This window comes from Lithobates pipiens, unplaced genomic scaffold (genome assembly GCF_037356315.1).
Source record: "Lithobates pipiens isolate NorthernLeopardFrog02 unplaced genomic scaffold, aLitPip1_a1.2 Scaffold_37, whole genome shotgun sequence".
Taxonomy (NCBI): domain Eukaryota; kingdom Metazoa; phylum Chordata; class Amphibia; order Anura; family Ranidae; genus Lithobates; species Lithobates pipiens.
This window is the reverse complement of record NW_027507825.1, coordinates 3,115,892-3,140,005: the sequence shown is the minus strand read 5'-3', so window position 1 is coordinate 3,140,005 and position 24,114 is coordinate 3,115,892. Positions and strand designations below refer to the sequence as shown.

Sequence of the window (24,114 nt, the reverse complement as noted above, 5' to 3'; positions counted from 1 at the left end):
AGGCCAGTCAAGTTCCTCCACCCCAAACTCGCTCATCCATGTCTTTATGGACCTTGCTTTGTGCAGTGGTGGGCAGTCATGTTGAAACAGGAAGGAGCCGTCCCCAAACTGTTCCCGCAAAATTGGGAGCATGAAATTGTCTAAAATGTCTTGGTATGCTGACTCCTCGAGAGTTTCCCTCATTGGAACGAACGGGCCAAGCCCAACCCCTAAAAAAACAACTCCACACCATAATCCCCCCTCCACCAAATGATTGGAACCAGTGCACAAAGCAAGGTCCATAGAGACATGGATGAGCAAGTTTGGGGTGGAGGAACTTGACTGGCCTGCACAGAGTCCTGACCTCAACCTGATAGAACACCTTTGGGATGAATTAGAGCGGAGACTGCGAGCTTCTGGAAGAATGGTCAGACATTCCCATAGACACCCTCCTAAACCTTGTGGACGGCCTTCCCAGAAGAGTTGAAGCTGTTATAGCTGCAAAGGGCGGAGCCAACTCAATATTGAACCCTACAGACTAAGACTGGGAAGCCATTAAAGGTCATGTGTGTGTAAAGGCAGGCGTCCCAATACTTTTGGTAGTATAGTGTGTGTGATTCTGCACTTCCGGGTAGGGGGGCGTGCTGCTTCTGCTGTGATTAGTCACAGCAGCAGCCGGTCAGTGGGTGCCGGCCAATGGATGTCCACCGACACCCCCCAGTCGGTGAGGAGACCCATTGGACGGGGCACCTTCAACCCCCCCCAACAACCTTCCTGTCCAACAAGGTGTAAAGGGGCTCCGGCAAAGGAGGACAGAATTTTGTGATGTCTGTACCAATCAAGATTCCAACCAGTGCCAGGACAAGGTCATTCAGTGCCCAGGGCAAAGATGCCAAACTGCATCCCCTCCCCCATTCATGATGTGCAAACTTAGGGGATCCTACGCCCAGCAGCCTCTCACTTATCAAAAGCACCGCGCAGCTCAGCTTTAATACTGGGCACAGACTTGTGTTGATGGCTCTTTCCCCCTCCTGGCCCTCTCCTCCGCCACCCCCCCGACCCTCTCCTCCGCCACCCCCCCAACCCTCTCCTCCGCCACCCCCCCCGGACCCTCTCCTCCGCCACCCCCCCGACCCTCTCCTCCGCCACCCCCCCGACCCTCTCCTCCGCCACCCCCCGACCCTCTCCTCCGCCACCCCCCCGACCCTCTCCTCCGCCACCCCCCCGTACAGCTCCTCCGCCACCCCCCCGACCCTCTCCTCCGCCACCCCCCCGTACAGCTCCTCCGCCACCCCCCCGTACAGCTCCTCCGCCACCCCCCCGTACAGCTCCTCCGCCACCCCCCCGACCCTCTCCTCCGCCACCCCCCCGTACGGCTCCTCCGCCACCCCCCCCGTACGGCTCCTCCGCCACCCCCCCCGTACAGCTCCTCCGCCACCCCCCCGTACAGCTCCTCCACCACCCCCCCGACCCGCTCCTCCGCCACTCCCGTACAGCTCCTCCGCCACTCCCGGCCCGCTCCTCCGCCACTCCCGGCCCGCTCCTCCGCCACTCCCTGCTCTTTCCCGGCCTGCTCCTCCACCACTCGCTGCTCTCTCCGCCACTCCCGACCCACTCCCGGCTCTCTCCTCTGCCACTCCCGTACAGCTCCTCCGCCACTCCCGGCCCACTCCTCCGCCACTCCCTGCTCTCTACTCTGCACTGCCAGCCCGCTCCTCAGCCACTCCCGGCCCGCTCCTCCGCCACTCCCTGCTCTTTCCCACCCACTCCGGGCCCACTCCTCCGCCACTCCCTGCTCTCTCTGCCACTCCCTGCTCTCTCTGCCACTCCCTGCTCTTTCCCACCCACTCCCGGCCCACTCCTCCGCCACTCCCTGCTCTCTCCGCCACTCCCTGCTCTCTCCGCCACTCCCGACCCACTCCTCCGCCACTCCCTGCTCTCTCCGCCACTCCCTGCTCTCTACGCCACTCCCGACCCACTCCTCCGCCACTCCCTGCTCTCTCCGCCACTCCCGACCCACTCCTCCGCCACTCCCTGCTCTCTCCGCCACTCCCGACCCACTCCCGGCTCTCTCCTCTGCCACTCCCGTACAGCTCCTCCGCCACTCCCGGCCCACTCCTCCGCCACTCCCTGCTCTCTACTCTGCACTGCCAGCCCGCTCCTCAGCCACTCCCGGCCCGCTCCTCCGCCACTCCCTGCTCTTTCCCACCCACTCCGGGCCCACTCCTCCGCCACTCCCTGCTCTCTCTGCCACTCCCTGCTCTTTCCCACCCACTCCCGGCCCACTCCTCCGCCACTCCCTGCTCTCTCCGCCACTCCCTGCTCTCTCCGCCACTCCCGACCCACTCCTCCGCCACTCCCGACCCACTCCGCCACTCCCTGCTCTCTACGCCACTCCCGACCCACTCCTCCGCCACTCCCTGCTCTCTCCGCCACTCCCGACCCACTCCTCCGCCACTCCCTGCTCTCTACGCCACTCCCGACCCACTCCTCCGCCACTCCCTGCTCTCACCGCCTCTCCCGGCCCACTCCTCCGCCACTCCCTGCTCTCTCCGCCTCTCCCGGCCCACTCCTCCGCCACTCCCTGCTCTTTCCCACCCACTCCCGGCTCACTCCTCCGCCCCTCCTGGCCCACTCTTCCTCTACTCCCGGCTCTCCGCCACTCCCGGCCCACTCTTCCGCCACTCCCGGCCCACTCCTCCGCCCAGCCCCTTGTCCAGGCCCCGATTCCAACTGATCACTCTGGAGGAACAAAATTTTCTAATTTTATGAAAAAGGGGGCCAAATTGCCCCGGGTCTTTCTTAAGAGTATAAAAGAAGCCGACACACACACAGCTTCATACAAAAAAAGTTCCACCATTTGGTATAGTTTATTAGCATGACATGAAAACTGAAATCGGCAACCAGGCTTATTAAACACGGTTTAATAAACACCTTAATGAATGAACAAGTCTGTGCGTTGGCAGTTTTCTGCCTCTCGTGAAAATGTTACATATCACCACTTCCTCCACTTCAAAATAATACATCTGCGGTTTAGGAAGTTTAATGTGGTAGAATACAAGCTCTCTTGTAGAAACAGATCGAAAAGGCCAAAAGAATATAATAAAATAGGTCACTTTTGATGCCGCTCCGGTACGTCAACTCGGCGCACCCGGGACTTTGGACTTGTAATGATACTCTTCAGGTACAGTTTCATAGAAGACGGGACAGGAAGGGCATCGATGCCGTCGTAATTGGTTGGAGCTGCAAATAACGGCCCTGCAGACGTGCTGCAAGGAGAAGGGAAATGTCCTGTGGAGGGGACTGGGACAGGAGGGGCTCGAAGAACATACAGGAACTGGGGTCTTTGTAATGTTCTAATAAACCCGTGACGTTGGGAGCGTGGAACACGCAGGGGTCGTGAGCGTCAAAGCTAAAGTTGTGGTTCCATTGTTCGATCCTGGCATGGAGGGAACGGCTATATCGGCGGAAACTTACGGAGAATAGGTAGTCCTCTTGTGCCGAGTCCCTCAACAAGAACGTTCCCTCTGGCTTTCCTTCCAAGAGGGCCTCTGCTGCATATCTATCCATCACCCCCCAGTAGCAGGGGTTATTATTGATCTGAAAGAGGTCCGGGACAAGGCAATGGACGTAATCGATCTGGGTGTGATATTTCGGTGGGGTTTGCCGGGTGGAAAATCTCATCCTCCAACTCCCACTTGGACTTGTTCCTCTTCCTGGAGCTGGCACACAGCGCAAGGACCTCATCGTCCGAGTCAACGTCGCTGTCCTCCTTGGTGCTCCTCACAGCCTTGGTGAAGGACTCCACCGAGCCACAGCTCGCCTCACAAGAAAGACCGGCCCATCAGCCGAGAGGTCCTCTCCGCAATCAGAGTTCTGGTCAGCCACGTCTAGCGGTTCTAATTTGGGGGCGTCTCTCACTACCCACTGCTTGTGCGACTGCTCAACCGGAGCCGTATGCCGTTTGATAAAATGCCAGCGGTAGGCCAGGTCCGATTTCGGAGGGAAGGGGCATTTGTCCAACATTAATTCGCTGATATGAATTTTCCTTTTGGAAGACAATACGGAGGAGGAGTGGCGGCTGCTGCCGCACGTTTTTTATTGGGAAGCATTGCCCGACGGCATCTTGCAGTTTTTGTTTTAAGGACCTGCCCAGCAGCTTATGCCCGCAGGAGCGGTCCGAGTCAAGTTCAAAGGACGAGCAGCTGTGCTTCCTCTCTTGGCTTTTTGATGGACCTTCTGCCTTCTCCGACGCAATCTCAGCATCTCCTTCGGATCCATGTTTGTTCAACCAGGAGAGCTTCTTGCCGCTCCAGAGGTACCCGTCTTTTCCTTTCCGCGCTTCGACTGCAACTGCTTTTAGGTCTCACGTCAAGATCCTCAATTTTATCCTCCAGGTTTTCAGCCATCGTCAAATAAAAAAAAAAGGACGACCCACTTTGGATGGTGTGTGGTTGGCACAGCGGAGCTCGTCTCTCAGGAACTACCTGTATATTGACAAATAAAAAATAACAGGATTAGGTTGATGCAAACAGAGAGCAGTACAACTAGAGTTGCCCCCCCTACTATACCACCTATGGCTAGAAGAAAGTCTACGTCCTTAAAAAGCCAGATTTTAAACCACATGCTTACCGGGCACTTTTACCCCCTTCCTGCCCAGGCCAATTTTCAGCTTTTAGCGCTGCTGCAATTTGAATGACAATTGCGCGGTCATGCAACACTGCAACCATATGACATTTTTGTCATCTTTTTAAAAACAGATAGAGCTTTCTTTTGGTGGTATTTAATCACACTGTGTTTTTTTATTTTTTGCTAAACAAACAAAAAAAAGTACGGAAAATGTTGGAAAAAAAAAAAGGTTTGGTTATAAAATTTAAAATAAGTAATTTTTCTCCTTTACTAATGGGCGCTGATGAGGCTGCACTCATGGGCGCTGATGAGGCTGCACCCATGGGCGCTGATGAGGCTGCACTCATGGGCGCTGATGAGGCTGCACCCATGGGCGCTGATGAGGCTGCACCCATGGGCGCTGATGAGGCTGCACCCATGGGCGCTGATGAGGCTGCACCCATGGGCGCTGATGAGGCTGCACCCATGGCCGCTGATGAGGCTGCACCAATGGCCGCTGATGAGGCTGCACCAATGGCCGCTGATGAGGCTGCACCAATGGGCGCTTGATGAGGCTGCACTAATGGGCGCTGATGGGCGCTGATGGGGCTGCCCTAATGGGCGCTGATGGGGCTGCACTGAAGGCCGCTGATGGGGCGGCACTGAAGGCCGCTGATGAGGCTGCACTAATGGGCGCTGATGAGGCTGCACTAATGGGCGCTGATGAGGCTGCACTAATGGGCGCTGATGAGGCTGCACTAATGGGCGCTGATGAGGCTGCACTAATGGGCGCTGATGGGGCTGCACTGAAGGCCGCTGATGGGGCTGCACTGAAGGCCGCTGATGGGGCTGCACTGAAGGCCGCTGATGGGGCTGCACTGAAGGCCGCTGATGGGGCTGCACTGAAGGCCGCTGATGGGGCCGCGGCACTGAAGGCCGCTGATGGGGCCGCGGCACTGAAGGCCGCTGATGGGGCCGCGGCACTGAAGGCCGCTGATGGGGCCGCGGCACTGAAGGCCGCTGATGGGGCGGCACTGATGGCCGCTGATGGGGCGGCACTGATGGCCGCTGATGAGGCGGCACTGATATGCAGCACTGATTGGCACTAATGGAGCTAATCAGGGCAAAGATTATCTGTGTGCATGTCCCCTGACGGGTTTGATGGTTACCGGCTCATCTCCACTGTGACAGAGCATGAGGAAAGGAGAGCTGATAACTGGCAACTCCTTGTGATCAGCTGTGATTGGACACAGCTGATCACATGGTAAAAGGCCACTGTGTTTGGCCCTTTACCACTATCTGTTATCTGTGTCCAAATGACACAGCAATCCCAGAGCACAACAAATGCGGGCCCCGGGGGGGGGGGGGGGGGGGTGAGAGGCGTGGTTCCGGGAGGACATCTATGGACACCCTCCTGGAACGAGTTGGCTGTGCTGTAGCAGTCTTTCGGCTGTAAACACGGTAAGGAAGTGGCTAAACTGTGCCTGGTCAAAGAAAAAAATTGTGGGTAATAGAGAGAGCCAGAGGCACCACATCCCTAAAAAGTAAAAAAAAAAAAAAAAAAAAATATTTAGTACATCCTTCAAATCAGAAACATTATTAAAAATCTTCTAAAAAAGATTTTAACAACATAATTCATCATTTGCGTGATGCCTATATTGATGAGAAATTATCTTAACATGTTTCGCCTTTTATACGGCTTCCTCAGAAGAATATATTACAACACACGGGTTTGCATGAAATGGAAACAAAATGGTTAAATGCAACTATGTAAAAAACACCGCAAATGAAAAGGAGCAAATTTGGTCCATAAAACTGCAACAACCCAAAATGGCCTTCAGGTTGTATAGACAAGCCACAGGAGAGGCACCAAGGATATCCCCAATATTTATAATTCAAGGGATCAGGTGAATAAGCAAACGGAGAAGGGATCAAAAAGATCTTTAGGTGTATGTTAAACGGGTCCTTTTCAAGGGCTAATGGCCAACTGTACTGTAAAGATGGATAGTCTATTGGGCTAGAAAAGCAGACCGCGCGCTCTGGCCTGGCCAAAAGTCCATCGTAAGTTGTCTTATGGGAAATGTTCCATTTTTGATTGGCAGATCTATGGTCTACGTTTAGCTATCAGCTATAAAATGTTTGAATAGTCATAGAAATCCAGAGAGGAGCAACATTTGAGCACAGGTTGGAAAGGATCCTTCACCAGCCAAAAGCAACAAATAAACACGAATGATATAAAAGGAAAACTACAAAAATCGATGATATGGTGAACCATCTTTAAGGGAAAATGTAGTGGACCGCGGTATTCTAAAGCAGCGCAGCAAGAATCTGTATTCCAGGATGCATACTATTTGTCATGCTGGTCATCGGCAAAAGTAGGGTTTGGATTTAGGGCCATACCATTTATTGGCCAACTAGAAAGATTGTAGTGCGAGCTTCTGAGGCACGGAGGCCTGAGGAAGAAACCAACTTGCTGTGAAAGTTTTCACTACAACCTTTTTAGTTAGCAAATAAATTGCATCACCCCCTAGCCAATAAATGGTATCATCCAAAGCCAATAAATGGTATCACTCCCTAGCCAATAAATGGTATCACTCCCTAGCCAATAAATGGTATCACCCTAGTTGGCAATAAATGGTATCACCACCTAGCCAATAAATGGTATCACCACCTAGCCAATAAATGGTATCACCACCTAGCCAATAAATGGTATCACCCTAGTTGGCAATAAATGGTATCACCCCCTAGCCAATAAATGGTATCACCCCCTAGCCAATAAATGGTATCATCCAAAGCCAATAAATGGTATCATCCAAAGCCAATAAATGGTATCACTCCCTAGCCAATAAATGGTATCACTCCCTAGCCAATAAATGGTATCACTCCCTAGCCAATAAATGGTATCACCCTAGTTGGCAATAAATGGTATCACCACCTAGCCAATAAATGGTATCACCACCTAGCCAATAAATGGTATCACTCCCTAGCCAATAAATGGTATCACCCTAGTTGGCAATAAATGGTATCACCACCTAGCCAATAAATGGTATCACCACCTAGCCAATAAATGGTATCACCACCTAGCCAATAAATGGTATCACCCTAGTTGGCAATAAATGGTATCACCCCCTAGCCAATAAATGGTATCACCCCCTAGCCAATAAATGGTATCACCCCCTAGCCAATAAATGGTATCACCACCTAGCCAATACATGGTATGACCCTAGTTGGCAATAAATGGTATGACCCTAGTTGGCAATAAATGGTATGACCCTAGTTGGCAATAAATGGTATGACCCTAGTTGACAATAAATGGTATGACCCTAGTTGGCAATAAATGGTATGACCCTAGTTGGCAATAAATGGTATGACCCTAGTTGGCAATAAATGGTATGACCCTAGTTGGCAATAAATGGTATGACCCTAGTTGGCAATAAATGGTATGACCCTAGTTGGCAATAAATGGTATGACCCTAGTTGACAATAAATGGTATGACCCTAGTTGGCAATAAATGGTATGACCCTAGTTGGCAATAAATGGTAAGACCCTAGTTGACAATAAATGGTATGACCCTAGTTGGCAATAAATGGTATGACCCTAGTTGGCAATAAATGGTATCACCCAAAGCAAATAAAATGGCATCACCCTAGTTCTCTCATGCACAAAGTTGCCTCTTGGAGGAGCTTGGACAAAATCCAAGAGGCTCTGAAGAGAAGGAGCGCTATACCAATGGTTGAGAGTCCAAATCATTTTATTTCACCAGAGTATATCTGAAACAGAACAACGCGTTCCAGAGGTTCAATATTTTGGAGCAGAATAGAAATATCTATTCTTGAGACCTTTTTTCGAGTCCAGCATCACTCCTGTTTAATTTTCCACCAGTATACCGATCCCTGGTGAAGTGGGGTCCCTTAGAACCTCTAAAATGCATTGGCTTGGTTTTTTGGATATATTATTATGTATATATTCAGTGTCGCCCCTAAAATGCATGAATTCCATAAAACATAAAATATTACAGCAAAAAATAACAGTCCAATCCAAGTAGTGACCTCCAGACTTTCTAAACAAGGGACCAGTTTACTATCTTTCAGACTTTAAAAGGAGGTCAGACTATGGCCAATTGGTAGTAGAACATGTCCTGGGATTGGTAACGATGCCCCATCATTGGTGTCAGAGGAGGAGGGAATACTGCCCTATTGTTAGTGTCGGTGAGAATAATAATTTCCCATTGTTGGTGTCAGTGGGAGGAATAGTGTCCCATCATTGGTATCAGTGGGAGGAATAGTGTCCCATCATTGGTATCAGTGGGAGGAATAGTGCCCCATCATTGGTATCAGTGGGAGGAATAGTGCCCCATCATTGGTATCAGTGGGAGGAACAGCGCCCCATAATTGGTATAAGTGGGAGGAATAGTGCCCCATCATTGGTGTCAGTGGGAGGAATAGTGCCCCATCATTGGTATCAGTGGGAGGAACAGCGCCCCATAATTGGTATAAGTGGGAGGAATAGTGCCCCATCATTGGTGTCAGTGGGAGGAATAGTGCCCCATCATTGGTGTCAGTGGGAGGAATAGTGCCCCATCATTGGTATCAGTGGGAGGAATAGTGCCCCATCATTGGTATCAGTGGGAGGAATAGTGCCCCATCATTGGTATCAGTGGGAGGAATAGTGCCCCATCATTGGTATCAGTGGGAGGAATAGTGCCCCATCATTGGTGTCAGTGGGAGGAATAGTGCCCCATCATTGGTATCAGTGGGAGGAATAGTGTCCCATCATTGGTATCAGTGGGAGGAATAGTGCCCCATCATTGGTGTCAGGGGGGGCGGGGATATTGCCCGATTATTGGTGTCAGTGGGAGAAATAGTGCCCCATCATTGGTGTCAGGGGTGGTGGAGTGAAGGTTGAATACTGCCCCATTTTTGGTGTCAGTGAGAGGGTTCACAGTAATTTCTAGCAAAAAAAATAAAAAAAATTCAGATTTTCACACGTGAAAAAAAAAATATTTTAAAAAATGCCCCGGTAGGCAAATGTTTAATTACCTGTATACAGAAATCGGGTATTATATTGTGTTTCTGTGCACTAAATCCAACTCTAGTGTATTTTCTACTGAAATGTTGCATTTCATAAACCATTGCACTAATAATGTATGATTGAAAGAAATTGTAACTACCATGATTTTATTCTCTGGGTTCTCTGCTTTCCGAAAAATTAAAACATTTTGGGGTTTTGGGGGGTGGTTACACTAACTTCTAGTTAAAAAAAAATAAAATAAAATTATATATATATATATTAATAATAATTCAACATTTTCACGAAAGCAAATGAAAAAATAAAAAAAATTGCAAGGTATGCAAATGGTTAATTACCGGTCTACTTATATGGAATGTAAATAATGAGATCAGCGGCTAAGATTGTACAGAAGGGTTTCCTCATTCATTCTGTGCCCGGGGGCATTGTGTCATCTAAATACCACCCATTTCTAAAAGAGGAGATTATAGACTCATCTTATTGGTCTATTGAATGGGGGATTTTCCTGGCCCTCGGCGGGTGAGCTCATCGGGTCCAATAGTAAGAAGTTGCTTTACAAGTCAGGACAAGTCCGGGTGACCACAATGGGGGGGGGGGGAACTAAAATACTCGGCTGCCAAGGACAAAAAAAAAAAAAAAAAAAAGATAAAAAAGGAGGACATTGATGAGTCAACGAGGAGCCACGAGGAGCCACGAGGAGCCACGAGGAGCCACGTGCCTCAATCACTGAGGATTTCTGAATGGAGCATCGCCTCCCAATTACCTCATTCATCATTTGTGACACCCGCTTTTTGGATTTCCCATTAATATAAAAACACAAAATAAGCAAAATGAATGAGATTTTCCTTGATTGTAAAGCTCTAAAGGAGCCGGGCCCTCCGATCCCTCCTGTATTCAATCTGTAATGTCTGCCCTCGTGTTGTAAAGCGCTGCGCAAACTGTTGGTGCCATATAAATCCAGTATAATAATAATAAATAATACATTTTTACCCCTGGAGCATGGGGCCGAGTCGAAATGGCGAGCCCTGTATGTATGTCACTGGTTGGGTTACAGGGAACGTTAGAGGGAGAGACAGTGTTAGGGTTTGGACTATAGGGAGGATTAGGATGAAGGTTCAGTGTTGGGGTTAGAGGGAGGGTTAGTGTTGGGGTTAGAGGGGGAGACAGTGTTAGGGTTTACATTATAGGAAGGGTTAGGGTGAAGCTTCAGTGTTGGGGTTACAGGGGGAGTCAGTGTTATGGTTTGGACTATAGGGAGGGTTAGGATGAAGGTTCAGTGTTGGGGTTAGAGAGGGAGGGTTAGTGTTGGGGTTTAGATTATATGAAGGATTGGGGTGAAGGTTCAGTGTTGGGGTTAGAGGGAGGGTTAGTGTTGGGGTTACAGGGGGAGACAGTGTTAGGGTGTGGACTATAGGAAGGGTTAGGATGAAGGTTCAGTGTTGGGGTTAGAGAGAGGGTTAGTGTTGGGGTTACAGGGAGAGAGACAGTGTTAGGGTTTGGACTATAGGGAGGATTAGGATGAAGGTTCAGTGTTGGGGTTAGAGGGAGTGTTAGTGTTGGGGTTACAGGGAGAGAGACAGTGTTAGGGTTTGGACTATAGGGAGGGTTAGGAGGAAGGTTCAGTGTTGGGGTTAGAGGGAGGGTTAGTGTTGGGGTTAGAGGGGGAGACAGTGTTAGGGTTTACATTATAGGAAGGGTTAGGGTGAAGCTTCAGTGTTGGGGTTACAGGGGGAGTCAGTGTTATGGTTTGGACTATAGGGAGGGTTAGGATGAAGGTTCAGTGTTGGGGTTAGAGAGGGAGGGTTAGTGTTAGGGGTTTAGATTATATGAAGGATTGGGGTGAAGGTTCAGTGTTGGGGTTAGAGGGAGGGTTAGTGTTGGGGTTACAGGGGGAGACAGTGTTAGGGTGTGGACTATAGGAAGGGTTAGGATGAAGGTTCAGTGTTGGGGTTACAGGGAGAGACAATGTTATGGTTTGGACTATAGGAAGGGTTAGGATGAAGGTTCAGTGTTGGAGATAGAGGGAGGGTTAGTGTTGGGGTTAGAAGGAGAGACAGTGTTAGGGTTTAGATTATAGGGAGGGTTGGGATAAAGGTTCAGTGTTGGATTAGAGGGAGGATTAGTGTTAAAGTTAAAAGTAGGGTTAGATTAATAGACAGCGTTAGGATTAAGTTATAGGAAGGGTTGGTGTCAAGATTAAGAGTAGTGTTAGGATTTAGGTTACAGTGGAGGTTAGCCTTAAGGACTAATAGAGGGTTAGTGTTAGGAGTGAATGGAGAGAGCTTAGGCTGCAGGGAGGGTTGGGGTGAAGGTCCGTGTTACAATTATCGGGAAAGATCGAAGAAGGTTTTACTTCATTATTAGGGTAAAAGTAAGGTTTGAGGGCGAGACAGTGTTAGGATTTAGGTTGAAAGGAGGGTTAGTGTTAGGGTTAAAAGCAGGCTAGTGTTAAACAGAGACCGTGTTAGGAATTAGACTACAGGAGAGGGTTGGGATTAAGGTTCAGTGTTGGGGGTTAAAGGCAAACACAGTGTTAGGATTTAGATTACAGGGGAGGTTAGGATGAAGGTTCAGTGTTGGGGGTTAGAGCGGGGGGGTCTCCAAACTTTCTAAACAAGGGGCCAGTTTACTGTCTTTCAGGCTTTACGGGGGCCGGACTAAGTAGTTTTAGGCCTAGATGAAGAGAGTGTTAGGACTGAGGGTACAGGGAGAATAGTGAAAGTAATGCCGCGTACACGCGATCGGACTTTCCGGCAGACTTGGTCCGGCGGACCGGAATCCCTCAGACAATTCGATCGCGTGTGTGTTCTGCTCCAGCGGACTTTTTTTCCCCCCAAAAGTCAGACGGACCTAGAAGTAAAAACATGTTTCAAATCTATCCGACGGACTAAAAATCTGGAAAACCGTTTCGTCTGTGTGCTCGTCCGATGGACCAAATACGGCGCAAGGGCAGCTATTGGCTACTGGCTATTGGACTTCCTTGTTTAGTCCCGTCTTACGTCATCACGTTCAAAACGAATGGACTTAGGCCGGTCGTGTGCGGCCAAGTCCGTTTTGTTCAGGAACTCAGCCGAAAGTCCGTCGGGAAGACCGTCTGACCTAGTCCGTTGAAAAGTCTGGTCGTGTGTGCGCGGCATAAGTGCAAGGGTTACAGGGAGGGTTAGGAGGACAATTAGTGACCGAATTTAAAGAAGGGGAGAAGGAGGACAGTGTTAGGATTTAGGTTAAGTGGGGGGGGGGGGGGGGGAAGAGGTTAGTATTAAGGTTAAAAGTAGGATTTAGACTAACAAGGGGGGTTTCAGTGTTAGGGTTACAGAAAGAATATGGGTGAAGGTCAGCGTTACAGAAAGAATTAGGGTGAAGGTCAGCGTTACAGAAAGAATTAGGGTGAAGGTCAGCGTTACAGAAAGAATTAGGGTGAAGGTCAGCGTTACAGAAAGAATTAGGGTGAAAGTCAGCGTTACAGAAAGAATTAGGGTGAAAGTCAGCGTTACAGAAAGAATTAGGGTGAAGGTCAGGGTTACAGAAAGAATTAGGGTGAAGGTCAGCGTTACAGAAAGAATTAGGGTGAAGGTCAGCGTTACAGAAAGAATTAGGGTGAAGGTCAGCGTTACAGAAAGAATTAGGGTGAAGGTCAGCGTCACAGAAAGAATTAGGGTGAAGGTCAGCATCAGGGTTTACAGAAAGAATTAGGGTGAAGGTCAGCGTCAGCGTTACAGAAAGAATTAGGGTGAAGGTCAGCGTTACAGAAAGAATTAGGGTGAAGGTCAGCGTTACAGAAAGAATTAGGGTGAAGGTCAGCGTTACAGAAAGAATTAGGGTGAAGGTCAGCGTTACAGAAAGAATTAGGGTGAAGGTCAGCGTTACAGAAAGAATTAGGGTGAAGGTCAGCGTTACAGAAAGAATTAGGGTGAAAGTCAGCGTTACAGAAAGAATTAGGGTGAAAGTCAGCGTTACAGAAAGAATTAGGGTGAAGGTCAGCGTTACAGAAAGAATTAGGGTGAAGGTCAGCGTTACAGAAAGAATTAGGGTGAAGGTCAGCGTTACAGAAAGAATTAGGGTGAAGGTCAGCGTTACAGAAAGAATTAGGGTGAAGGTCAGCGTCACAGAAAGAATTAGGGTGAAGGTCAGCATCAGGGTTTACAGAAAGAATTAGGGTGAAGGTCAGCGTCAGCGTTACAGAAAGAATTAGGGTGAAGGTCAGCGTTACAGAAAGAATTAGGGTGAAGGTCAGCGTTACAGAAAGAATTAGGGTGAAAGTCAGCGTTACAGAAAGAATTAGGGTGAAAGTCAGCGTTACAGAAAGAATTAGGGTGAAAGTCAGCGTTACAGAAAGAATTAGGGTGAAGGTCAGCGTCACAGAAAGAATTAGGGTGAAGGTCAGCATCAGGGTTTACAGAAAGAATTAGGGTGAAGGTCAGCATCAGGGTTTACAGAAAGAATTAGGGTGAAGGTCAGCGTCACAGAAAGAATTAGGGTGAAGGTCAGCGTCACAGAAAGAATTAGGGTGAAGGTCAGCATCAGGGTTTACAGAAAGAATTAGGGTGAAGGTCAGCGTTAGGGTTTACAGAAAGAATTAGGGTGAAGGTCAGCGTTAGGGTTTACAGAAAGAATTAGGGTGAAGGTCAGCGTCAGGGTTACAGAAAGAATTAGGGTGAAGGTCAGCGTCAGGGTTACAGAAAGAATTAGGGTGAAGGTCAGCGTCAGGGTTACAGAAAGAATTAGGGTGAAGGTCAGCGTTAGGGTTTACAGAAAGAATTAGGGTGAAGGTCAGCGTCAGGGTTACAGAAAGAATTAGGGTGAAGGTCAGCGTTAGGGTTACAGAAAGAATTAGGGTGAAGGTCAGCGTTAGGGTTACAGAAAGAATTAGGGTGAAGGTCAGCGTTAGGGTTACAGAAAGAATTAGGGTGAAGGTCAGCGTTAGGGTTACAGAAAGAATTAGGGTGAAGGTCAGCGTTAGGGTTACAGAAAGAATTAGGGTGAAGGTCAGCGTTAGGGTTTACAGGGAGCATTAGAGGCAGAATTCATGTTGGGGTTAATAATAGGGTGAAGGTTAGTGGGAGAGTTAGGATTTAGGATACAGCGAAGGTTAGAGTGAAAAAGTGTTAGGGTAAAAGTCCGTTTTAGGGTTACAGGGAGCATTAGAGTCAGAGGTACAGGGAGAGTCAGTGTGAGGGCTCCCAGGGACAGTAGGAGAGAGGCATCGTTCTCCAACATCGCCGCCCTCCTGGCAACGAGCGGTAAGGCAGAAGTAAATCTTAGAGGATATGGACTGGTTCAGCCATCCACTGGCAGCTTGTATTGCAGAGTTATTACATTTCCAAATTTCCCTTTGGGATTAATAAAAGTATTCCAGAGTTCACAGGTCAGGAAATACCCGGAATCTCCCCACCTCACAATGTATTGTCTTTGGCACCGTCTGCGATCTTCATTTTATCATTAAAAAAAATAAAATGTGAAAAAGGTCAGAAGAGTAATAGTAATATAATATCAGTAATAGGAAGAAACGACTGGGATAGCCGTGACGTTGGCGGTCGGTATATCGGGTCCATCACACAATCTCTACATTGAGATCATTAATAATATTGGATAAAAAAATAAAAACAATACACACACACACACATATAAAGCGATATATTCTGTTTCATGGCAACCAATGGCGATGAAGCCGGGAGACCTGATTGGTCGCAACAGGCAACATCCTTACCCTTCCTCCATTCCAGTCCACCCTGCTGCAGCCCCCCCTCCCCCCACTCCCCCCACTCCCCCCACCCCTCCCCCCTCGGCATGAGATTCCTTGGCGACGTCACAAATGCTGTGCAGATACACCAGAGTCCCCGGCTATGCAATGAGCATTGTAGGAACAGATCAATATTGTTCATATTGTAAACACAGGACTTTCTGAAATCAATGGCAGGAAGCTCATGAGGATGCAGAAACCAGATGTGGAGGTTCAGAGATGTTCCAGTTTGTGGGGGGGGAGGGGAAATTAAACCTGTGTAGCCCCACACCTGCCATGAGAAGACAAGTCTCAGCAAAGCCCAATGCAGGTCTAACTGGGACTCATAGTGCCTTAGAGATTGCCCAGACCCGTTCACCCCAACTGTGGTCCTGCCAGTTGATATATATCAGTTGAGGTTCAATTTGAGAAGGACTCATCTCTAGCGTTAGCCTGCAATTAAACTGGGACCGCAAGATGTCAATCGCCACCCCCTCTGTGTGCCCTGGGAGCCCCTTGACCCCTGGAGGATGCCAAGAATGCAAAATCTTGACTTTACTCCAAAGTTGGGACTCAGGAACCTAACCCAACAAAACCCTGAACCCCTCAATGCCACTTCCGTACCTTCTAAAAGGGTAGCCTGGTCCAGCCAACACATGGTCTTTAGCTTTGGGTACAGTGGGGAATCCAGCCCTGGTGATCCCACAATAAGGAGATTACCCAAAGCGGGGCACAGACACCAATTAAACATTTAAACTGATTTGCGGCAGAGGAACGAGAGTGAATGGAGATTAGAGCTGGCCATAGATGAAAAGAATTTCTAAGGAAGAGTCCTATAAAGAGTCCTATGCTAGCCATCGATGGGTAGAATTTCCAAGGAAGAGTCCTAAGCTGGTGATCGATAGATAAATAGATAGATAGAATTTCGATGGAAGAGTTATAGGGAGAGCCCTAAGCTGGTCATAGATGTATATCATTTCGAAGGAAGAGTTATAGGAAGATTCATAAGCTGGCAATAGATAGAATTTCAAAAAGGAAGAGTCCTAGGCTGGCCATATATGGACAGAATTTCGAAGAAGGACTCCTAACCTGGCCATAGATGGATAGAATTTCGAAGAAGGACTCCTAACCTGGCCATAGATGGATAGAATTTCGAAGAAGGACTCCTAACCTGGCCATAGATGGATAGAATTTTGAAGAAGGACTCCTAACCTGGCCATAGATGGATAGAATTTCGAAGAAGGACTCCTAACCTGGCCATAGATGGATAGAATTTCGAAGAAGGACTCCTAACCTGGCCATAGATGGATAGAATTTCGAAGAAGGACTCCTAACCTGGCCATAGATGGATAGAATTTCGAAGAAGGACTCCTAACCTGGCCATAGATGGACAGAATTTCAAGGAAGGACTCCTAACCTGGCCATAGATGGATAGAATTTCGAAGGAGGACTCCTAACCTGGCCATAGATGGACAGAATTTCAAAGAAGGACTCCTAACCTGGCCATAGATGGATAGAATTTCGAAGGAAGAGTTCTAGGAAGAGCCCTAAGCTGGCCATAGATGGTAAGAATTTCGAAGAAGAGTCCTAGGCTGGCCATAGATGGATGGAATTTTGAAGGAAGAGTCCTGGGAAGAGTTCTAGGCTGGCCATGGGTGGGCAGAGTTTTGAAGGAAAAGTCTAAGGAAGAGTCCTAAGCTGGCCATAGATGGATAGAATTTCAAAGGAAGAGAGTCGTAAGCTGACCGTAGATGGGCAGAATTTCGAAGAAGGAGTCCTAAGCTGGCCATAAATGGATAGAATTTCAAAGGAAGAGTCTTAAGCTGGTGACAGATGGATAGAATTTTGATGGAAGATTTCTAGGAAGAGCCCTAAGCTGGCCATAGATTGATAGAATTTCGAAGTAATGCCGCATACACACGATCGGATTTTCCGACAACAAATGTTGGACGTGAGCTTGTTGGCAGAAAGCCCGACCTTGTGTATGCTCCATCGAACATTTGTTGTCGGACTTTCTGCCAACAAAATGTTGGCTAGCAGGTTCTCAAATTTTACACAAGTCCGTCAAACAAAACTCCACGCGTGCTCGAAATCAAGTACGAGTCGGAAGCTCTCGGTCTTGTAAAACTAGCGCTCGTAATGGAGACATCACGTACGTCTTGTATGTCACCAGTTTCGTGGTTGTTGGCCAACATTTGTGCGACCGTGTGTGCGTGCGCAAGACAAGTTGAAGCCAACATCCTTCGAATAAAAATCCATGGTTTTGTTGTCGGAAAGTCTGATTGTGTGTATTAGGCATAAGTGTCCCAGGAAGGGTCTTAAGTTGGCCATATATGGACAGAATTTTGCAGGAAGAGTCCTAAACTGGCTATAGATGGATAACGCTTTGAAGGAGGAGTCCTAAGCTGGCCATAGATGGATAGAGTTTCGAAGGAGAAGTCCTGAGCTGGCCATAGATGGATAGAGTTTCGAAGGAGAAGTCCTAAGATGGCCATAGATGGATAGAGTTTCGAAGGAGAAGTCCTAAGATGGCCATAGATGAATAGAGTTTCGAAGGAGAAGTCCTAAGATGGCCATAGATGGATAGAGTTTCGAAGAAGTCCTAAGTTGGCCATAGATGGATAACGTTTCAAAGGAGGAGTCCTAAACTGGCCATAAATGGATAGAGTTTCGAAGGAGAAGTCCTGAGCTGGCCATAGATGGATAGAGTTTCGAAGGAGGAGTCCTAAGCTGGCCATAGATGGATAGTGTTTCGAAGGAGAAGTCCTAAGCTGGCCATAGATGGATAACGTTTCGAAGGAGAAGTCCTAAGCTGGCCATAGATGGATAACGTTTCGAAGGAGAAGTCCTAAACTGGCCATAGATGGGTAGAGTTTCGAAGGAGGAGTCCTAAGCTGGCCATAGATGGATAGAGTTTCGAAGGAGGAGTCCTAAACTGGCCATAGATGGATAACGTTTCGAAGGAGGAGTCCTAAACTGGCCATAGATGGATAACGTTTCGAAGGAGGAGTCCTAAGCTGGCCATAGATGGATAGAGTTTCGAAGGAGGAGTCCTAAGCTGGCCATAGATGGATAGAGTTTCGAAGGAGGAGTCCTAAGCTGGCCATAGATGGATAACGTTAGATTTGATCCTCACTAATGATTAAGAAAAACGGACAAACGTTCTTTTCCAAAGAATTTGCGTTCAAATTTCTACCCGTCTATGGGCAGTTTTAGTAACGGCGATACATTTTTATTTATTTTTTATAGCTGTACCGATAATGACCCAATGGGGGCATCTGGGTGATATGAAGGCTGCTTTCCCCACACCAAGGAACTGCCCCGGAAATCTCAGGAAGCCAATGCGATGTTTGAATCTAGAAATTGAAGCACCAAATGGAAGTATTAGAGTCCGAAATAGGTTTTTTTATACCAAACATGTAATATGTTGGGTTACCCAACGCGTTTCAGGGGCCACACAACACCCCTCCCCCCTTCACCATGGCCTAAAGAAAATATGAAATCAGCTGTGGACTTGGTGTTGTGATTTAAAAAAATAAAATTGGGGGGGGGGGGGGGCCACACCACCCGCTGCTGAACAAGACTGAGTTCTTCTAGATCGGGGGTCTCCAAACTGCGGCCCGGGGGCCAGATGCGGCCCTTTGCTTGCCTTTATCCAGCCCTTGGGGCCATATTTCACCCCCACTGACACCAATGGAAGGACACAATTCCCCCCCACTAATACCAATGCTGGGGCACAATTTTTCCCAATGACACCGACAATGGGGCCAATGAGACCCAAAGATGGTGCACTATTCCTCTAAATGGGACCAGCAATGAGGCACCAATTTCTCCCAATGACACCAACATTGGGGTCCACTGACACCAATGAAGGGGCACGATTCCTCCCAGGGTCATACAACGCCCCCTTCATCAGGCAGAGAAAACGAAGCAGAAAATGCCCCAAGGAGCTTCCTGTACATCAAAATCTATTATAAAATCTAAATTTATAGCTGACCGATGGAAAAAAAATAAAAAATAAACCCACAACAACAATCAGAATGGTAATCGGCTCCTCCGAAGTTTTACCGACAATTTCTGATATTATTACCGGATTCGCTGTTTCCAAAATATTTTTAGATCACATTAAATATGGAAAGAATATGATGTCATATAAAAAAATAAAAAAATAGGACAAATATTTAATATAGTATTCCATTACTCCAAGTGGGGAATATTATTCCCAAAAAGAAAGTGGGAGGGGGAGGGGGAGGGGGGAGTACAATTATTTTACATGAAACAAAATTATGTCAAATAAAATAGACAAATTAAAAAATTGTATCATGTAGGGGGGGGAGGGGGGGTGGGTTCCAAGTCATTTTCTAGCAAAAAAACAAAAAAAAATTGCAAGATATTCCTCAGGGCCTCTGCTTTTAGAAAATATATCATGTTTTTGTGTTTCTAAGTTATTTTCTAGCAAATAAAATAAAAATAGAAAATGCTGGATTTTACAATGTGTGCGAAAAAAATTGAAAAAAAAAAAAAAAAAAAAAAAAAAATTGCAACTGGCACCATTTTATTCACCAGGGCCTCTGATCATTTTCTAGCACAAAGCAAAAAAAAAAAGCAGGATGTTTTAGCAAAAGGAAAAAATGCAGGCTTTTACAATGTGTGTATAAAAAAAAAAGTAAAAATTTAAAATAATCACAAGACATAAAAAAATTGTATCTGGCCCCATTTTATTCCACAGGGCCTCTGCATTCAGAAAATATGTCATGTTTCAGGGGTGTTAAGGCATTTTCTAGCAAAAAAAAGAAAAGAAAATGCAGGATTTTACAATGTGTGTGAAAACGGTAAAAATAAAAAATAAAATAATAAAAATCACACGATATAAAAAAAATTCAACTAACATCATTTTATTCTCCATGGCCTCTGCCTTCATAAAATATATCATGTTTGGAGGGTTCTTAATCATTTTCTAGCAAAAACAATAAACAAAATGCATATTGTACAATGTGTGAAAAAAAGTTGTGTTCTAAGTCACTTTCTAGCAAAAATGGGAAAAATGCAAGATTTTTAAATTTTTGTAAAAAAAATTAAATAAAATAAAAAAAGTTAATATATAAAAAAAATCACGTGACGTAAAAAAATTGCAGCTGGTACCATTTTTATTCACTAGGGCCACTGCTTTCAGAAAATATATAATGTTTGGGGGGTTCTAAGTAATTTTTTTAGCAAATATGAAAACAATGCAAGATTTTTACAATCTTACATTATTTGTGTTAAAAAAAAATAAAAAGTAAAAAAAAAAAAACCCCGCAGCTGGCACGTTTTTATTCTCCGTGGCCTCTGCTTTCAGCAAATATATTATGTATGGGGGGGGGGGGGGGAATATGAAGTAATTTTTTAGCACAAAGCAAAATAAATAAAATGTTTTAGAAAAACATGCTGGATTTTACAATGTGTGTTAAAAAAGTAAAAAAAAAAAAAAAAAAACATGTGACATAAAAAGTTGCAAATGGCACCATTTCATTCACTAGGACCTCTGCTTTCAGAAAATATATTTTGTTTGAGGGGGTATGAAGTCATTTTTTAGCACAAGGCAAAAGAAATAAATAAAAAGGATGTGCAAATACATAAATAAAAATAAAAGCAGGATTTTACAAGGTGTGTAAAAAAAAAATTAAAATAAAAGTAAAGAATGAAAACAAAAAAATCACGTGACATGAAAAAAATAGCATAAAAAAAACAAAAAAAAAAAAATGCTAATTTTACAATGTCCCAAACAGGAAGTGGTTACGGCTGAACAGTAATTGCAAAAAAAAAAAAAAATGTAAAAACTGAAAAAATGTAAAAGTTGTGTCTCTCCCTGAACATGAGGGGAGGATCTCAGTAAAGTCAAAAAACGATTGTATCGTAAGAACGTTTCTGAAAACCAGAACAATTTCACTTCATAGTAGATTGTAAGCTCCAACGAACAGAGCCCCCTGACCCCCTTGAATTGAATTGTAACTGTACTGTGTACTGTCTGCCCTCATGTTGTAAAGCGCCGTGCAAACTGTTGGTGCTATAGAAATCCTGTATAATAATAATAATAATAATAATACAGATCTGCTAAAACTAAACTCCGGGGGCACACTGCTCTGTATACTGAGCTCGCCATACACACAACCATCTCACAGTTCTGTGTAATAAATCACGTTTCCTTTTTGTTTTTTTATTTAATTTAAATGTCATTAAAAAAAAAAATAAAAAAAAAAAAGCAGGATTTTACAATGTGTGTAAAAAAAAAAAACAAAAAAAAAAAATCACATAACATGAAAAAAAATGCCAACTATTACTATTTTATTCTCCATGGCATCTGCTTTCTTTTTTAATAAATGAATATCACTTTTCTATGTTTCTATTTTTTTTTATGACATTTAAATAAAATAAAATAAAATGGACATCACTTTTCTAGGTTTCTATTTTCTGCCCTTTGCACTTTTGGTAGATTAACCGCCATTAAAGACACAATCTATTTTTTTTAAGGACATTTAAATGAAATAAAAAAAAAAATTAAAAAAAAACAGGATTTTACAATGTGTGAAAAAAAAAGTAAAGGAGAGAGAAAAAAATAACTAAATCACATGACATGAAAAAAATGGCAACTATTACTATTTTATTCTCCATGACTTCTGCTTTCTTTTTTTAATGACATTTAAATGAAATAAATAAAAATCAAATAAATCGAATAAAAAAATAAAATAAAAATAAAAAAAATGGACATTACTTTTCTATGTTTCTATTTTCTGTTTTCTTTTTTTGTTAATGACATTTAAATTAAATATTAAATAAAATAAATAAAATAAAATGGACATCACTTTCCTATGTTTCTATTTTCTGGCCTTTGCACTTTTGGTAGATTAACCGCCATTAAAGACACAATCTATTTTTTTTAAGGACATTTAAATGAAATAATGTGTGTAAAAAAAAAAAAAAAATAAATCACATGACATGAAAAATGGCAACTATTACTATTTTATTCTCCATGACACCCCCCCCCCCCCCTCCCCAAACAAAATATATTTTCTGAAAGCAGAGGTCCTAGTGAATCAAATGGTGGCATTTGCAACTTTTTATGTCACATGTTTTTTTTTTTACTTTTTTTTTTATGACATTTAAATTAAATAAAAATAAAATAAAAAAAATGGGCATTACTTTTCTATGTTTCTATTTTCTGCTTTCTTTTTTTATTTTTATTTTTTGACATTTAAATTAAAAAAAAATAAAAATAAGAAAAATAAATAAAATAAAATGGACATCACTTTTCTGTTTCTATTCCCTGCCCTTTGCATTTTTGGTAGATCAACTGCCATTAAAGACACCGCGATCTTTTATTTTTTATTTTTATTTTTTTAAATTCCTCGGATGTTTCTGGCTACAAAAATATTCCAACAACAAAAAGTTTAAAAGCGCAAAAACCCACTTCCCAAATGTTTTTTGTGTCGCTTTATGTTGTAGTTTCCTCTTTTTTTTGTATCAGTTTTTTTTTTGACATTTTGTATCCGTTTTTTGATACGTTGTGTCTGTTCCAACTTCAAATAATAAAAAAAAAATATATATACATATATACACACAAAGAAACAAAAACTGAAAAAACAAATGGAATTGTCCTTCTAATTGGGACGGCGTTTCCCTTTTTGTATCGTTTTTTTTCCTACATTGTATCTTTTCAAACTTAAAAGAATAAAAATAAATAAATATATATAAATATTAAATATAAAAACAAACCAAAAACAAAAGGAATAAATGTGGAGTTGTCGTTGCGATTGGCTCGGCCGTGGTCCCCGACGTGTCGGTGCGATTCGGATAGAAGAATGGACATTACAAGGACAGAAGTCCAGGAACACACCTAGTGTGGGGGTTGGGGGGACACAGAAATGGATACATTGTGACCACCTGGAAGGATGGAAGATCTCGGGGGGTCTCACCTGGAAGATCGGCCCGTCCAGGAGATTCCGGGGAGACGTCAAGTCACCAGAAAGAGGAAGAGGGAGCGGAACATTGGATCAGCCATCAGAGGGGAGCAGATCAGACTGAGAGGAGACATTTCCTGTCCTCGCGACTACATTACCCACAACCCCCCGCTCCCAGCATGCACTGCGACAGCTGCTGAGCTTAACCCCTCGCCTCCCGGGACAAATTGCAGCTCTTCTCTTTCTCTCGCTGCCTGGCGTTGTGTCGTTATTCCGGGTTCGCGGATTTGTTGGCGGACGCAGTTTGATTCCCTCCGCTCGACGGGCCAGTTCACACCGGAGAAAACGCAGTCCGGAGATGCTTTTCTGCAGGCGCGTTTTTGATGCATTATCGGTGCGTTTTTGATGCAGTTCATTGCATTTTCCCCCCCTCTCTTTTTCTTAACTTTTAGGGCCAATTCACACCATAGAAATGCAGTCCGGATGCGTTCCAGGTGCTTTTCTGCATGCACGTTTTTAATGCGTTCCAGTGCGTTTTTGATGCGTTATTGGTGCGTTTTTGATGCAGTTCATTGTATTCCCCCCTTCCTCTCTTTTTCTTAACCTTAACGGCCATTTCACACCATAAAAACGCAGTCTGGATGCGTTCCAGGTGCTTTTCTGCATGCGCGTTTTTAATGCGTTCCAGTGCGTTTTTGATGCGTTATCGGTGCGTTTTTGATGCAGTTCATTGCATTCCCCCCTTCCTCTCTTTTTCTTAACCTTAACGGCCAATTCACACCATAGAAACGCAGTCTGGATGCGTTCCAGGTGCTTTTCTGCATACGCGTTTTTAATGCGTT

At 45.3% G+C, this 24,114-nt stretch overlaps 1 protein-coding gene across 1 annotated transcript; it reads right to left on the bottom strand.

Moving 5' to 3' along the window:
* Positions 1-2,823: 2,823 nt before the first annotated feature.
* On the bottom strand, positions 2,824-23,444 carry SOCS4 (suppressor of cytokine signaling 4). The gene is given in 8 exon segments (XM_077466661.1): positions 2,824-3,217; positions 3,219-3,284; positions 3,286-3,648; positions 3,650-3,777; positions 3,780-4,071; positions 4,073-4,309; positions 4,311-4,466; positions 23,288-23,444. Coding segments are annotated over 7 exon segments (1,290 nt in total). The 5' UTR covers positions 4,389-4,466; positions 23,288-23,444; the 3' UTR covers positions 2,824-3,091.
* Between the last annotated feature and the right edge of the window lie 670 nt (positions 23,445-24,114).